Source organism: Perca flavescens, chromosome 23 (genome assembly GCF_004354835.1).
Source record: "Perca flavescens isolate YP-PL-M2 chromosome 23, PFLA_1.0, whole genome shotgun sequence".
NCBI classification, from domain to species: Eukaryota; Metazoa; Chordata; class Actinopteri; order Perciformes; family Percidae; genus Perca; species Perca flavescens.
Window position 1 is genome coordinate 23,583,658 of NC_041353.1, and position 17,132 is coordinate 23,600,789.

The 17,132-nt window shown below is 38.5% G+C and overlaps 1 protein-coding gene across 1 annotated transcript; it reads left to right on the forward strand.

The window, feature by feature from the left end:
- Nucleotides 1–359: 359 nt before the first annotated feature.
- Nucleotides 360–8,616, forward strand: LOC114550279 (deoxynucleoside triphosphate triphosphohydrolase SAMHD1-like). Its single transcript, XM_028570936.1, has 12 exons — nucleotides 360–713; nucleotides 804–904; nucleotides 1,090–1,204; nucleotides 1,805–1,896; nucleotides 2,034–2,167; nucleotides 3,420–3,553; nucleotides 4,910–4,958; nucleotides 5,310–5,455; nucleotides 6,071–6,166; nucleotides 6,318–6,422; nucleotides 6,505–6,642; nucleotides 7,226–8,616. Exons 1-12 carry the CDS (start codon nucleotides 576–578, stop codon nucleotides 7,226–7,228), a joined length of 1,251 nt encoding a protein of 416 aa, XP_028426737.1. The 5' UTR covers nucleotides 360–575; the 3' UTR covers nucleotides 7,229–8,616.
- The last annotated feature ends 8,516 nt before the right edge of the window (nucleotides 8,617–17,132 follow it).

Consider the following 17,132-nt stretch of genomic DNA (forward strand, 5'->3'; position numbering starts at 1 on the left):
TTTTCCATGTTCAGTGAACCTTAGTAGGGTGGGATGGAATAATTGTGGTAATAATAATGAAGATAAATAGATGAATGTAATAAAACAAAAATAGACCTGAAAATACATAACAAATAAATATTAATATTACAACTTGTAAAACTGAACTTGAACATGACCTGGTTTTATATTTTGTAAAGTTTTTGTATTACATGTACATTGTCAATGTCTCTTCTGTTTTTACAAAGTAGTTTAATTGACTTTTAGTTAACTAGATTTCTCTAGCTTTGCTGGAGTCCCAACTTCTTCAGTGTGAAGTAATTGGGAGCTTACAAAGCTTTGAAGAAATAACTTCAACACTGCCATCAGTCATGAGAAGTCTTTTCTGTTTCACTACTCCATCTGGAGTTCAGTTGAGGAGAAAAGGCTATACAGGCTGACGTGGAGAAAAGGGCAAAACAGGCAGAATAGCAGAGGATCATAAGAGCTTTTTTTATTTATTTTTTTACTTTCTTTACTTCTTTATGTCTTTTTATTAAAGTCTCATAATAACATTAATCATGTGTATCTTTTAGCATGAAGACAACTCTGTAAAGATGTTTGACCACCTGGTGGAATCTAATAATAAAAAGCTGGAGCTGGAGATGAAGAATAAGGAGAATGGTCTGACTGATGATGACTTGAATTTCATCAAAAAGTTGATTGAAGGACTGAAGGACCCTACAGAAGTCCAGGTCAGTCCTGCCTGTGTGAATTTAGTGAAATCAGTCAGTATCATCATCATCATTGATTATAATGCCATTAATATGCTCTCATCTCCACAGTGGTCAGAGATTGGTCGGAAAAAGGACAAATTCTTCCTGTTTGAAATCGTGGCCAACAAAAGCAACGGCATTGATGTGGACAAGTTTGACTACTTTGCCAGGTGGGGCTTGTTGAACAGCTACTGTAGAGCTTGATGCAGAGTGATTAACTACTATGGATTATTTTCTCCTGAACATGTATAATAATCTCCTGATTATTTTAACAATACACAGCATCCTCCAGGTAGCTTTGATTAGTTTAAAGTAAGAAGTCCATTACCCATTTCTTCACTCTGTCTCTTCTCAGGGACTGCTACCACCTGGGCATGAAGAACAACTTTGACCATCTCCGCTTCATACAGTTTGCCAGAGTGATTAAAGTGGAAAAAGACGGGCTGAATCACATCTGCAGTAGAGACAAGGTGCTGACATCGTTACTCCTGATTTTGTTAAATCCAATTTTAAAACAGCATCTATTTATCTTATCTTCATGCTTTTATTCTATACCTGTCTTATTCTATTTTATATTCTCTTTAATGAAGGTTTTTAATTGTTTTAACTCCTCATTAATGTTTACGGTGGCCGACAGGGGCAAACACACTACAACTTAATGAAACACACGCAAATAGACAAAACACAAGCAAATTAAGAAAACATCTTCATTAATTTGACAACACATGCGCAGCATTTAGCAAACACAATACAACTAAATACACAAACAGGCTGCAAATACAGAAACGATGCCACAAGAAAAGCAGAAAATCCCCAAAAACAAATGCAACTAAAAAAAAGCTGCATCTAGTTTACACAAGGGAAGTTCTCCAGGCTTCTAGGAGGAGCACTAAGTGGAACAGCTTGATTTGCTTGTATTTCATTAAGTTGCAGTGCGTTTGTCCCCTGTCGGCCACCGTAAATGTTTTATGTAAATCACTTTGAATTGTCTTGTTGTTGAAATGTGCTGAATAAATAAAGCTGCCTTGGCTTATTAGTTGTGACTAAACTATAGACAATCCTCTAAACAGGAGGTGGGCAATCTGTATGACATGTTCTACACCAGGAACTGTCTCCACAGAAGAGCCTACCAGCACAAAGTGAACAAGATCATTGAGTATATGTGAGTAGCTAACCTTCCCACGTTGGGCCTCTAACAACAATTAGCTTCTTCTGATGCAGCTTATTTCATTTGCTTCATAATTCACTCTATTGTTTGGTATGCATAAAAGTGATAATATGTTGGGTATGGTCATCCAGGATTGCAGAGGCCTTTGTAAAAGCAGACGGGCTTATCAAGATTGAAGGCTCAAAATTGCCAGAATGCTCACAAAGGCAGATATTCACTCTCTCTACAGCCATAGGTGACATGGAGGCCTACACCAATCTGACAGGTCTGTAGATACCACTGTGTGCTGTGAGCTTGTGTTTTAACATTAAAAACAATTTTCTGAATTATTCTAAGGATTTTGATTGCTTACCTGCACACAAGGAGATCAACTATTGAGGCCACAGTTGTACTAGTTCGGCAGAAAGAACACTAGTTTTGGTGATGCTAGCATACAAATGGGTTAGCAAGGAGCAAAGGAACTATACATCAAAACCTACCTCAGTCGACCATAATAGGATTTTTTTGCAGTGTAGAGCTAGTTAGTCCTTAAGTTTAATAAGGAACATTTTGGAAAAGTTAATGATATATCCTAAAAGCTAAATAAAAGACACAACCCTCCAAACTCTACATGCTAGCAATGCTTTTACTGTAGAAAAATCCTGAACTTTCTGTTCCTAGTTACTACGCTACAATTGGGCAATTTGATTTAACAAATATTTGCAGGCCAGCAAGATTATAGGCTCCCCCACAACCCCCCTAACAGAACTTCACACCTGGACAGTACTCAGGAAAGCCACTATGATCAAACACCTCCTTCACCCATCCTTTCAGTTACTGCCATCAGGTCGACACTATAGATCCCATTAGTCTCAGGAAAAACATATATAAAACTCCTTCATTCCCACTGCCATCAGCACACTGAACAGCCAAACATAGACATCATCCAACAGCTCTCCAGCTTCTTCTTGCACTGTTTTTGCATTTTGCACGTCTGCACAGGCAATGTTTTTATCCTCTTTCTATATGTATCTTTCATGTTCTTATGTATTTCATGTCATTTGAGCCTGCCCTGTCAAAGACAAATGTCTGTCACGAGTGACAGACAATAAAGTTTTTCTGATCTTATCTTATCTTATCAATTAGGAGTAGAAGCAACTTGCTGAAGTTTTGAAGGTGTCTATTATTTATAATGTACATGATACATGTTAAATAATAGATGTTAACTGGTCCTGGAAATAAGAAAGTTATAATAGGTGATATACATGCCAGATTGAGCTAACTAAATTGTTTAGATAAAATTAATTTTATGGTAGTAGTATTTATTAGAATAATCATACATTTTCAAGAACAGAATTAATGAAGTAATTCTATTGTATAGGCCTATTTATATTGCCTAATTCGTTGAGTTATGCCTCTGTTTACAATCAATTATTTATTAGTAAAACACTATGAATGAATTTGTGACCTTTTCTTTGGTTTGTTCTATACAGTGTATGGTTTTAACTCAGCTGTCTTTCACTCGGTTTGTCCTGTAGATCATGTGTTTGAACAAATACTCCACTCTTCCTCCGTGGAGCTGGCTGAGGCAAAGGAGATTCTAAAAAGGATCATCTCTCGAGACCACTACAGGTTTCTGGATGAAATCAAGGCTATACAAGTCCCGACCTTGGTGTGCATTAATGTTTTTGTCTACATTTATTACATTACACTTCTGTTTGACACATTATCTATTCGTACTGAGGCTATGATAACACTGAATATTATAAAAACAGGTTTTGATATAAAATAGCTGTGGTTGATAATTTCACATTGCTTGTTACTGTTTTATTTTACATTGAGGATGTGATAGCAGTGTGAACTAAATCATAGGATCAAATGTTGCTTGGACTACATCTACAAGAAAAGAAAACGACTTGCGTCGACATTAGCTTATCCAGGTCATTTTCATAGAGACCCCTGCCCACAGTGAAAAAGTCAATAAAAAATAGTTATTTTTAGTTAAATAATTGTTAAATAACAAAACTGTGCATCACAGCCAACATCTGTTAAGGTGCTGTTTATGGTCACTACGTTGTCTGACTAGATCGAGATGACTAATAGCCAGGACACACTTAGCCGATTATCGGCTGTTAGACAGTCTGGCGAGGTCGGTGACTCGAGTCTGTTCGGTGTGTCCCGTGCCGTCGTCAGTCTGGGGGGCTGTCGGCGTTCATTTTGGCCGACCTGACATGTTTGGTCGGCGGCAGGGCAGTCGGGACTCACCCGGAAATGGCGAGCAGGATGAGTGTGACTAGAGTCTCTCAAAATCGGACAAAAATCTTTTAAACTGACCTTTGTCGATCTGAAATGAAGACAGATTCAGGAACTGCACGGCTTATTTCTCGCTTAAAATGTTTTTAGAAACACGTTTCAGTGAACTATTTTAGTACAATATGAGATCGTATTCTGAACGGCCTCCATGATAGTCTGGCTTTGAATATCCGGAGAAAACAAACCCATGTGACGCGTTCATCCAATCAGCTGCCGGTTGTCATTTCTTGGGCAACAATACAGAGTAGCGCCGCCTGCTGCTATGAAGACGTATTACGTTTCTCATGTCGGTTTCGCCTCAGTGTGTGCAGAGGCAGTTTTTTGGACCTCGAGGACGCGACTGATCATTTCCACTGGCTTTTCTGCCAAGGGTCGGCCATCTGGTTGGTGTGTAACCACTTTAAGTTGTCCTCTAACTTTGCTGCCGTACAGAGTCCCGTCTGTGACTGGACTACAGACACTGCTGGTTACCCTGCCAGTCCCCTCTTGCTCCCTTAATACAGCCAGAGTCCCAATATAGTTGTTGATATTTACGTATATCTGGTGTTTTAAGATTCATACACTCTGAAGACAGTTTTAGAAAAGCTCTTATTTAGTGTGGACAGAGAGCCATAACTGAAAAACTAAGTCATGTGGAAGTACTTTTACTGTGAGCTGTCAAGATGGAAGGCATTTTAAATCTTGTGTCTCTCACCTTTTCTCCTCCATCCCTCAGGAGAAGATTCTCAGTTTGAAAGAGGAATTGGATCAAGCCAGTCAGAATGGTAACAAAAGCTGTTGTTGGTGTTTGGTGGAGGTGTTTAGTAAATGGTACATTGGGAGTAAAGCCACTTGCTGAAGTTTCGAAGGCATCCCTTTTTGATAATGTACATATAAATGATGAATGGCACCCAATTCTGTAAGTAACAAAGTTGTAATGATAAATATACATGCCAAATTGAGATAGTTTTCATGAATGAAGGAAGAAATAAAAAAGAAATAATGGAGAAAAGTAATTTCATACCATATGTATATTGCTTAGTTTTGTGAGCATATCAGTTTACAGTGTCAATTATTTATTTGTGAAACCCCATGAATGATTTTGTAACCTTTTCTTTGGTTTATTTTTGATTCAGTTTGTCCTGAAGGTCATGAGATTGACCGAATACTCAACCCCTTCAATCAGGAGACGGCTGACGCATGTCGGAATATAGCTGATGCCATCTCTCAAGCCGTCCTCCAAACATTTCCACCCAAACCCCAGACAGGGAAACCCACAGAGGTGTGAACTATGTCTTTCTGTGCCTGTATTACATTTAAATTCTCTTTGACACCTTATCTATTTCCCCGTGGCTATGATAACACTGAATATTCTCATCAGATAGGCCTATTGAAAATGTATTGTTAAGATTAGATTTTGATATAACAGAGCTTGATGTTATGGTCATCTCTTGATTGATGAGTGCACTTTTTTTTTTTTTTCTTCTGTTTTCTCTATTATTTTACATTGTCTCTATGGGTATTGTACATGGATTTCATGTGGGCTACTACAAAAGATCAAGATTTCTAGAAATTGAATTTAGAGGCTGTGATATCAGTGTGAACAAAATCATAGGATCAAATGTCAGTTAGACTGCAGACTGGCTCAAACTTTTGTATCGTAAAAACAACCACACTAGTCCACATTTTCTGGTGTTTTAAGATTTATACACGCTGAAGAAAGTTTTGGAACAGGTCCATTTTGGGGTGAGGAGAAAAACCCTGTTTTAGATGATGTTTTTATATTGAACTGTTAATTGTAACATACCTTCACTGTGTCAATACACAAATAGTTTGAATACATTTTAAATCTCATGTCCCTCACACTTCTTCTCTCCCTTTCTCCTCCCTCCCCAAGGAGATGTATCATCATTGGGAAGAGGAATTGGCTGCAGCCGTCCCTGAGGGAGATGATGGGGGTGTCACGCTGAAACCAGAGGACTTTGTAGTTTTAGTGAGTTTTTAGTCTAATTCCTTTTACTTCACTTTTTTTAAATCTTGGGTTTTGTTGATTATCATTTAATTTGTAAGATGTTGCTTTCCTCCATTGGTATAATTTACTTAGGACTATAAAAACAGACTTCTCTCTCCCCCTTCTCATTCAGGTCGCTACGTTTGACTATGGAATGAAAGACAAGGACCCCATCAATAATGTGTATTTCTACAACAAGATAAAGCGTGACAAAGCATTCAACATCCCCAAAAACCAGGTCAGAACTAAATCAATCACTCCTTAAGGCAGTCTCTGTTATGTCATTATTCTCAACTCTATGCTGCTGTCATTCTTGTCAGGTGTCCAAGCTTCTCCCAGAATGCTTTTCTGAGCAGCTGATCAGGGTTTACAGTAAGAAGACTGATGACCAGAGTCTGAAGGCTGCCAGGAAGCACTTGAAAAAGTGGTGTGAAGATAAGGGCTTGCCAAAACCTCAGGTAATATTTAGATCTATATATATATATATATATATATATATATATATATATATATATATATATATATAATATGACAAGTACTGTATGGGGCCCTCAGGCTGGAGGTTCTATTATCAATAACTAAGAGAGTTTGGTCTATAGATCTAAGAAAATAGGGGAAAATGTCTGTAACAATTTACTAAAGCCCAAGGCGGTGCATAGCTTGTTTTATCCCTTAGAACTGTCACTTAAGACAATAGAGCTAGCTACCTAGCTAGCATATGACAGCTAAGAGAGAAACTGTCGAATGACACAATGGAAACTGCTGCAGGCCGGAACCAAACACGCCACGTCTACATCGAGGACAGAGCCTCTATACAGTATATGGGCTCTCATTGTTCCAGCAGGCCACCCAGGCCCCCTGGATTAAGGCATTTTGGCTTGAATGAATGATCATAAATATAGTCATCAAAACAGCTATTTATTTTCTGTCCATTGACTAAAACCTTTCAGTCTAGGGCCCTGCCTCAGTAATGACAACTCTCTCACTCTGAACCACTCTTGTTAATACTCTAAACACTTCTCTGTCTTTATTTACATGCAGTAGGGAGACACCGCAACACTGGAATTCATCCCTGGGGGAAATATCCAGAACAATCCACCAGATGTTTTGGAAAATAGAGATTAAAAGTGAAAAAAAAATCAAACACTCCCTGTTACTTATAGGTTCATTAGGATTGATTCTATAAGGTGGATTCTGAATGTGACAGGTCGTCGTTGCAAATGAGAAATTGTTCTCAATCGACTTACCTGGATAAATAAAGGTAAAAAAATAACTAGACACCATTTCTCTCCAAAAACAGTATACATTACTGCATGTTTGGGTCATATAAGTTTCTTTAGAGCCATGTTCAACATTGAACATATATTTTTGTTTTAGTTTGATCATTAAACACACTTTAAATGTCTTGGTCTAAACTGAAGCATATTTTAGATAATTGATTTTTATCAGTCACATTTAGTCTTCTCTGTGTATTCTGTGTGTATTCCTTATAATCAAGGCATGCTATAAAGCACTACCCACATGGAGTGGAGTTAAAGTGAATATTTAAATTGTGGTTTAGGGATTTTAAATATTATTAAGGTGTTTGGTTTTTATGTTAATCTGTGTGAATTGATGTAATAATCTGATTATATATTATATATGGTTAGGTCTGACTTGGGAATCTCTTTGTATTGCATCTATCAAATGAAATAAGAATTCTGATTACTATTACCATTATGATAACAGTATACTCTAACCCAGTGGTGTCAAACTAATTTTAGTTCATGGGCCACATCCCCCTAATCTGATCTCAAGTGGGCCGGACCAGTAAACCACTCCAGAAAGATCAGAGACTGTATCTGCCACATAGTTTCTTGTCAGCTTGATGTTGGCAAACGCAAGTCTCTTCTGCTACGACGGTGTTTTAAGGCCATTTGAGGAAAAAAATAATGTTACAGACCCGGGAGAGAGGGATAATATTCTGAGAAAAAAACTCAGAATTTCTACGATTAAAGTCACACATTTACAGAAAAAGAACTCTGATATTCTCTGAGATTAAAGTGGTAAATTTGGAATAATTACATCTCTGCAATTTTCACACTTTGCAAAGTCATCCAGTGGGCCTGATTGGACCCTTTGGTGGGACGGTTCTGGCCCACGGGCCGTATGTTTGACACCCCTGCTCTAGCCTATATCACTGTTTCTCACTGTACTCATACTATATAGCTCAACTTGCTTTGTTCAATGTAACCTTCAGAGTGTGATAAAAATAAGCTTTCAATATTGTTGTGTTTTGCTCATAGAGTGAAACTGTATTAGATTATTAATATATATTTGGGGCTGTAAAGGGAAACTTACCAAAGTGATTAGAACCTTTCAACTGTATCCCTAATGAGACAGGTTGATGACAGATTGTACCTGCTCTATTTGAAATAAAACTCTTGTTTGTCCTGAAACAGCATGTTGTTAAAGAAAAAATTGGGAAATTTTTTTTCCCAGAATCGCTATCGCCAAACCAGAGATAATCCAAGACAGCTTTTGATCAAATTATTGTTAGTTATGTTGTTTTGGTTGAAATAAAACCTTAATTCACTCATGTATATGTGAAAATATGCTGGCTCTATACACGCTAAGAGTACTGTTTATTTAAACAAAATATCATTTTGACAGAAAGAAACACTGTCACTAACCCTAACCCTGACCTACCTAATCCTTACCCTAGCCTTAAGCAACAACCATGGAGCCAGTGATGGCTCTGTGTCTTCCTGTGTGTGTAATGTATACACTGTTATACCAAATCAGTTGACTTTATTAGAAATTTGCGTGGACACCCGTTACCTTAATCGGTTTAAGTTTTTACACAAATTGACACTTAACAGGTCAAGTTGTATTAACACAGAGCGGTAAATTGATGCAGTAGACAAATCAAGTTTACGTTAGTAGACATTACTGGAAATCATTAGTAAATTCAAGTTTCTCAAGTCAGGTTACATAACAAATATAAACTAGATTATACTTATGGAAACTACAGAAACAACAGTATGGGCTGAAATATGTGCCACCAGAAACTGAATTTGAATCATTTATATTTGAATTTGAATTGCTAAACTTGAATAATTGCATTGAAAAACTGAATTTGAATCACATAATTTGAAATTGTATTGTTTAATTTGAATCATTGCGTTGAAAAACTGAATCTGAATAGTATAATTTGAAATTGAATTAATTCGTTTGTAACTGAATTCCAATAAAATTTGATCTTCACTGAAAATTCAACTCTCTATATATCCTCACATGCATTTCTCACTATTCAGATTCAGATCAGCAAATTCAATTTCAAGTTACTGAGACAGACATCCGGGTACTTTGAGGATGAAGGAAGAGCAATCGAGCGCAGATCGATAGATAGAGTTCAGTTGCGCAGATACACAGGACTCCTCTTCGGCCAGCACAAACGTTTTGGAGCACAGCCTCGCCTTGACCCAGAGACTCATAGATAATATAATCTACCTGTTCACAATGTTCAAAATGTAATGCCTGGTGTTAGTAGGCCTAGGTTTATTAGTCACATTCTTCCACTAAAGTAAACTTAAAATGAACTATCGCTACTTACCTTAGCCTAGCCTACTGCATGCAAAGTAGTATGACTATCCATATTTGAATACATGTTAATTAATTTAAACATCTGAATTGCATTGGTTTATTTTTTTACATCAGCAAGCCTGCAATACAATGTGATGTAAGAGCCAGTCCCCTGAGTTTATACAAGATGTTTCCACATTAAAACGCAAAATAGTAAATTATTATTTTTAATCAACTCTAATATCTGATCGTTTGTCTCCTTCCTTAGAGCGTTTATATACATATTAAAGTTAGTTTTGTTTGGGATTTAAAAGTGTAGCTTTATCATCATGTGCAGGAACAAACAAAACAAAGAGACTAATTCATGTGTTTATAAAAAGAATATTTATTATAATCAGTTCACAGATCTGAGTCCAAACAGAAACTTCACCCTTCTGAACTAAGAGGTTCTGCTTCAAAGTGAAGTTTAAACAGACTGAAATGTCCAGGCATTCCTCCACTATTTATTCATTAATTTCTGCATGTAGTTATTTATTTAACGAGACTTAAAATCATGTCCACAGTCCGGGTCCCGCCAGACTCCCTTTAGGAAACCTGTAATTTAAACTTCAGCAGGCTTTGACAGTCCGCTCCGCTGAGTCCTGGTTCTAGTTCTCCCGGGCTTCCCTTCCCTCCAGCTGTCCCAGCAGTACGGCCCGGGCCTCCAGCTGCGTGGTCTCGGTTTTGGCTCACAAGAAGCGGGCAGTGAGCTCCAGATCCTGTTGCGGCAGACGGACTCTGCTGCCCCGCTTTAGCTTCTCCCCGTCCGCCGGCCGCCGGCAAACGCAGTGGAACTTCCAGCCGAACTCTACATACAGGTCGTCCTGGACTAAGTGGAAGATCCTGCCGATCACCACTCTGTCTTTGGCCGGTCCGATCTGGATCAGCGGGGACCGGCGCAGCAGCGAGGCGAAGCGATGTTCCTGCCCGGGGAAAGAGACGCTGCCGCCGGGACACGGAACTCTCCACATCCCGCTGCCGCCGGAGCTCAGATTGCAGGTCCAAGGTGCCATATATATCATAAAACACCTTCTCACCTGTGAACTGTTATCCCTTGGTGTTTGTTTTTTGTCATTTCTTTCGTTCCAACATCCATAAACAGTTTGGCATCTTTAGTGCTAATCCTGCGCCACTCCACTGAACTCTACCTATCGATCTGCGCTCGATTGCTCTTCCTTCGTCCTCCAAGTACCCGGATGTCTGTCTCAGTAACTTGAAATTTAATTTGCTGATCTGAATCTGAATCGGGAGAACTGAATGTGAGGATATATAGAGAGTTAAATTTTCAGTGAAGATCAAATTTTATTGGAATTCAGTTACAAACGAATGAATTCAATTTCAAATTATACTATTCAGATTCAGTTTTTCAATGCAATGATTCAAATTAAACAATGCAATTTCAAATTATGTGATTCAAATTCAGTTTTTCAATGCAATTATTCAAGTTTAGCAATTAAAATAGAAATGATTCAAATTCAGTTTCTGGTGGCACATATTTCAGCCCATAGTACAGTTCTAAATATGTTATTTTCTTTATGACAGCCAGATTTTAAGAACAATGTATTCACCACATTACTTAAAGAGCAATGTGCAGGTTGAATTCATAACTGAATTAATACTTAATGTTGTCTGAAGAGGTCTTTTACAAACACATAAGTAGAAATTGCTATGTTACACAAACCCTAAAGCAGAAATTTCGATGAAAGGGTGCCCATTTTTAAGCTAGGCTCTGAAATAGCCTTTCCCGCTAGCAACGCGTCATATGACGTAGGCAGAGGTAAACAATAGGTTTCTTCTCACACTACAGTGGTGAGAGAGAGAGCTATAGAGAAAGTTTATGTAAGTCATAATGGTAAATTATTGTGTTTGTGCTGGTTGCACAAAGTCCAGCTTGTCAGGAAATCGTGTACATAATTTTCCTTGTAGGAAAAGCAAGGTTTTTCGTTTTTGGGTGCGTTTTGTGCAGGTGAAGTGAGCAGACTTCACTGCCGCGTCTGTCACCACACACTTGTTCGTTTGTGGCGCTCATTTCACTCCGGAGAGTTATAGACCTGAAGAGTTATAGACCTGGAGATTTGTTGGAGTCTCGGATGGGATTTTGGAGTAAGGACCATGTTAGGCTGATTACCGATGCTGTTCCCTCGGTGCACTCGATGGAATCAAGTCCACCACCATCAAGGCTTTCACCTGAATCTGGCGCAGGCAGGACTGGAGGACCAAGTGCTAGCACTTGCAGAAGTTCCATGCACCGAAAAAGAGCTCCTAGCAGAGTAAGTCTTATTTTTAATTCTTGTAACTCTTAATTTGGCTGATTTCGTAATGTTTTAGTCTAATAATTTCAGAATAAGGTTAGGTTGTGTTAGGTTGTATGTGTTGTGACCACTGACTATGTGATGTTGTGCAACTCTTTTTATTTTTATTTATTTCACCTAGCAGTTTTCCTTGGACTAGGGTGGCCCCTAAATCATGGCTGCAGCTGTCACCGTGGTCCTGCTACGCCGTGCAGTTCCCTGCTACGTCCTGTAATGCCCTGCTACACCATGAACTACTGCAACTACTATTTATAGTCGTAGTTCAATTATCTTTATTGTGACTATTATTGCCACTGTTCATCACACCCCCAACCGGCACCATCAGACACCGCCTACCAAGAGCCTGGGTCTGTCCCAGGTTTCTTCCTGAGAGGGAGGTTTTCCTCGCCACTGTCACACTGAATGCTTGCTCTTGGGGGAATTACTAGAATTGTTGGGTCCCTGTAAATTATAGTGTAACATCTCCAAATTATAGTGTAAATTATACCTACTCTATTTGTAAAGTGTCTTGAGAGAACTCTTGTTATGATGTATTAAAGTTGATAAAGATGACTTTATTGATCTGGTGGTGAAATTCACAAGCTACCTGCCAAGTCAAACTAAAGTAATGCAAAAGTAGTGTAAAGCATTACAATTCAGAGACTGTAATATAACTAATTACTCTGAAATGACAATAACTAGTAATCTATAATGAACTACATTTTGGAAGTAACTTGCCCAACACTCCCAGTTACTATCAATGAAAATATGAATACATTTTATACAACAAGACACTTTGTGATTGTGTTCATTTTGTGAAAACAAAATATATTTATTGATTGCCTCCCTTCCTCTGGAAACTGCCTCCTGATTGCGGCCACAACACAAGCTGGTATTGCCTTCCTGATCTCCCTGCCCAGAAACCCATATGTCTATCGGACCACCTGCCTCTAGGCTGTGTATGGGAATTGCCTAGAGAATGATAGGGGTGCAATGTTGATATTGAGTGATAGACTTATTTGATGTAACATTTTCAGTTATTCTATTCCATAAAGGTATGTATGCACATCAGAGTTTAAAAATCTGCTAATCCCTCAGCATCAATATAATCTAATGCACATTAGATTAGATTAGATTATACTTTATTGTCATTGTGCAGAGTACAAGTACAAAGACAACAAAATGCAGTTTGTGTCCAACCAGAAATGAAACAAAATCAAATATGTATAAGTAAGTAAGTAAGTAATGAACAACATGTACAGATATGTGCAATGTAGTAGGAGTAACATATTAGTAAGAATATAGATATATATGCAGGGTATTAACAGAATATATTATAAGAAAAATGGAATAAATATGGATATTCAGTATGAACCATATAGACAGATATGTGCAGTGTGGTAACAGTACCATTGTAGTGCAGAAACGGTAACGTAAGAATAAGTGTACTGTATGTGCAAGAGGAATAGTATAAAGAGCAGTAGAATATGTATATATAAGTAGTTACAGTATGTACATTATTTTGATACAGTTTGTTATTTGTGTAGAAAAACTGACGACTATAATAGAAGTGTATAATATAATAGTGTTATAAATTACTCTCATCTAAACATACTGTGGTCTGTTGACTTGGAGAGGACCATACTCCTGCCTGAAGTTGAAGTATGCTACCTGCAGTGAGAACGGGTTGAGGCAGCAGGCATCAAAGCCGAGATGGAGCGGCAGGCAGGTAATGTCCGTGGCCGGGACTAAACCCTCAACTAGTGCCCAGTAGGCATACACCTCTTGACAACAAATGCTGTCCACCGCCGACGCCATAGCCTCACAATGTCCGCACAAGCACCTAGCCAACAAAACGACTCTGTGCTAGTGCTAACCTGCTTCTCTTAATACATCGTTGGCTTGGATGGACTCCACCGCTGTCTGAGCGTTAAAATCTTAGGTTGTAGAATATCACAAGACAAAACGTTGCTGGCTTAAATTAAGACAATCTACATGTATGTTTAATCTAAAACAAGGTTGAAAGTATGTTTGCTAAAGCAGATTTATTGTATAACACCAATGTACTAGCCCAGATGAACCAGAGTTAGCCACCATACTACACAGTAACTCACCAAGTCACTTGCCCTATTCGCCACTGGTTCGCAACTCTACTTCTCTCTTCTGCCCATTGTTCCTCCCCCTGATCTCACCCCTAATCTCCCCCAGACCTCTGTCTCTCCTAGGAGGCTCATAATTATAGGCCTGTGGGCCATCATAGGTATGCTCGCCAACGTTGGAGAGCTCGGTTTCTTCATCCACGTCCATTGTAATTTGAGCATGAACTTGACCGGACTCCCTCGCGTTACGTCACTTCCGGTCAGTGATAGATAGATGCAGAAGTTATTTTATTACAATTTTATCTCAAATTATCGTTTATGGCGGTTATATATTCCTCCAGTTTTGAAAATGTAGTTGTTTATCGTTAATATACACTATGCTGTATAGGGGTGTCCAACCTGCACATTGCTCTTTAAAGTAAATCAGAAAGAAGAACAATGCTCAGATTGTATTTCCCATCATACTTTGCAGATATATTTTACCATCAGTGTCTTCACTGCCCAGATCCCATCACCCCCCCCCCCCCGAGTCTCGGTCATGGTGCAAAAATAAATGTAGACAAACATGAAGACTAAATCAACCATACAAAACTAAAATCAAGATAACATAAATGCACACCCAAAACATTAACAGAACATCATTAAAAAACACTAGGACAAAAACACTAGGACAAAAACACTAGGACAAAAACTAGGACAGAAACTGTTCAGAACTTGTTTTTGTCACATGAGCCTTTGCACCACCGGAACAGTTTGAATGACCCCGCCCCTCCTGCATACTTGACTATATGTCATTTTTCATACAATGGTCTTGAATGACCTGTAACAGCAAACGAGACTAACAGTGAAAACAACGCTAGTTTTATATAGTTTTTATTAAGGCATCTGCCTGGGTCTGACTTTTCCCACGCAGTCACAGGATGATTTTTGGCAGGTAGACGGCGCTACAGTAACACATTCTGACGGGTCACAGATTTCTTTGTAACATCGGAAAAGCCAGTGTTGTTAGTATCCAGCCAGCTGAGCCAGGTAAAGGATAGCAGGAGATTTCTTTATATAGGCCTAATTGTATTTTCATGTTATTTTAGAAGTTATCTGCTGTAGTTATGGCTGACACTGGGGCAGGGCCATCACAGAAAAGAAGGAAATTAAACAAAGAACTTCTAAAAGCTAAAAGGGAAAGGGAAAGACAACGGCCAGGTGATAATGTAAGTCAACTTCGGTGGGGCTTTTAACAGATGGAGACAATTATGGGATTGTAAATGATTCAAAACCGACCCCGAATTGGCCCTCAGGTATGTAATATGTCTATTTCATTCATAAAATAACTTTAGATTGCCCTGCCCCCCTCAGTTACTGAGTTAATGTAGTCAGTAGCCGACATTTAATTTAATTTGTTTTAACTTAATGAAATTATTTCAAATGCTTGTCCTCCTTTGTTTTACTGTATTTATCTTAATTTTGTAGTGTGTAAGAGATATTTTATTGTGTACTTTTCTTTAGTGGTGTCAATATGAAAGTGTACATTCGTGCTTCAGGACCTGCCAAATTCACCGTATTGCCAAAAAAGACAGATAAAGTTGTACTACTGCCGTCACTGAAGAATGTGCTGCAGACAATGAAAGTAAAACAGGAGGGAGAAAATGTGGTTAAAACTTCACTATAAGAAACTTACAGGGTAACTACCGTTTTTTTTTTACCTATGTTCCTATGTTTTTGTGTCTAAGTGACTGATGGGGACAACAATCTTTGACATTGGTCCAGTATTAAGAGAGATCGCTCCAGTCAGCAGCAACGAAACAAGCTACAATATAAGTTAATAGGGCAATTGTCCAGGTTGTATTCACCTTCACAAAAGTGCTCGTTTTGCCACTGACAGACTCAGATTATTATTCTAAGTGTCTGACAACATTATGAAAGGGTTTCTAAGGAGGTTGACCTTTCTGTTAAAGAGTAAGATCCTTTTTTTAAACATAAAAACATCTGCGAAATTGCGTTTGCTAAACCCACCAGACTCCATGAAAATAAACAGTAATTTTAACAACATAAAATACACTTCATTCAAAGTCGACAGAAACAAAATAAAACTATGAAAAGCCATTTTGGGTCTTTCCACTTTTTTGAAATAAAACACATAATTTACTGATTTACATGTGAAAATATGTTGGCTCAATACACTTTTAGTGGACCAAACTGACGGTGAACATTTGCCCCATAGGGTTACATTAGCTGGTCTGTGGCTGCTGGTTAAAGCATTTACGCTTAATACTGGACCAATGTCAAAGATTGTTGTTCCCATCAGTCATTAGACACAAAAACATAGGAACATAGGGTCCAGGTTGAAAAAAAACAGTAGTTACCCCTTTAACTTTCTTCTGGGTAGCATTCTCCTGTAGAGAGATGTATTCAGCCCAATTTGAAAGGAGCGCTGGGAATATTGAGTGCTAGGCTCAAAGTGATGAACGTGGCACCAGCTGTTAGCAGCGTATCTGGTAGGGATGTCTTCGACTAAAGAAATTCATATTCCCCTAAAACTTGTATGTTTTTTTTTCGACTAATTGATTAGTTGATTTAATCGACCAATCACTACAAATGATTTCTCCACAAAGAATGATGTAACAGCACCACTTGAAATCTTGTTTTTACCAGATATGTGCTCATAAGTTTCTTGGAAATAAGTCATTCAGCATGAAAAAGCTTACAGCACGGTTGTAGTTTTCAGCATCTGGTCTCATTTTAGCACTTTCCCCGTAGAGGTCTACATCCGGCGGCTGTGGAGCATCCGCAGGGCGGTGAAGCAGCTCCTGGAAAGGGCTCCGGGCACGGTGGTCATCATCCGGACCGCAAACCCCAAAGCTTTGACGCTTTATGAGACGATAACCAACAGCGACTGGTACTCACTGCAGCGTGATAAGGTGCTCAGAACCATGTTCAAAGGACTAAATGTTCATCTAA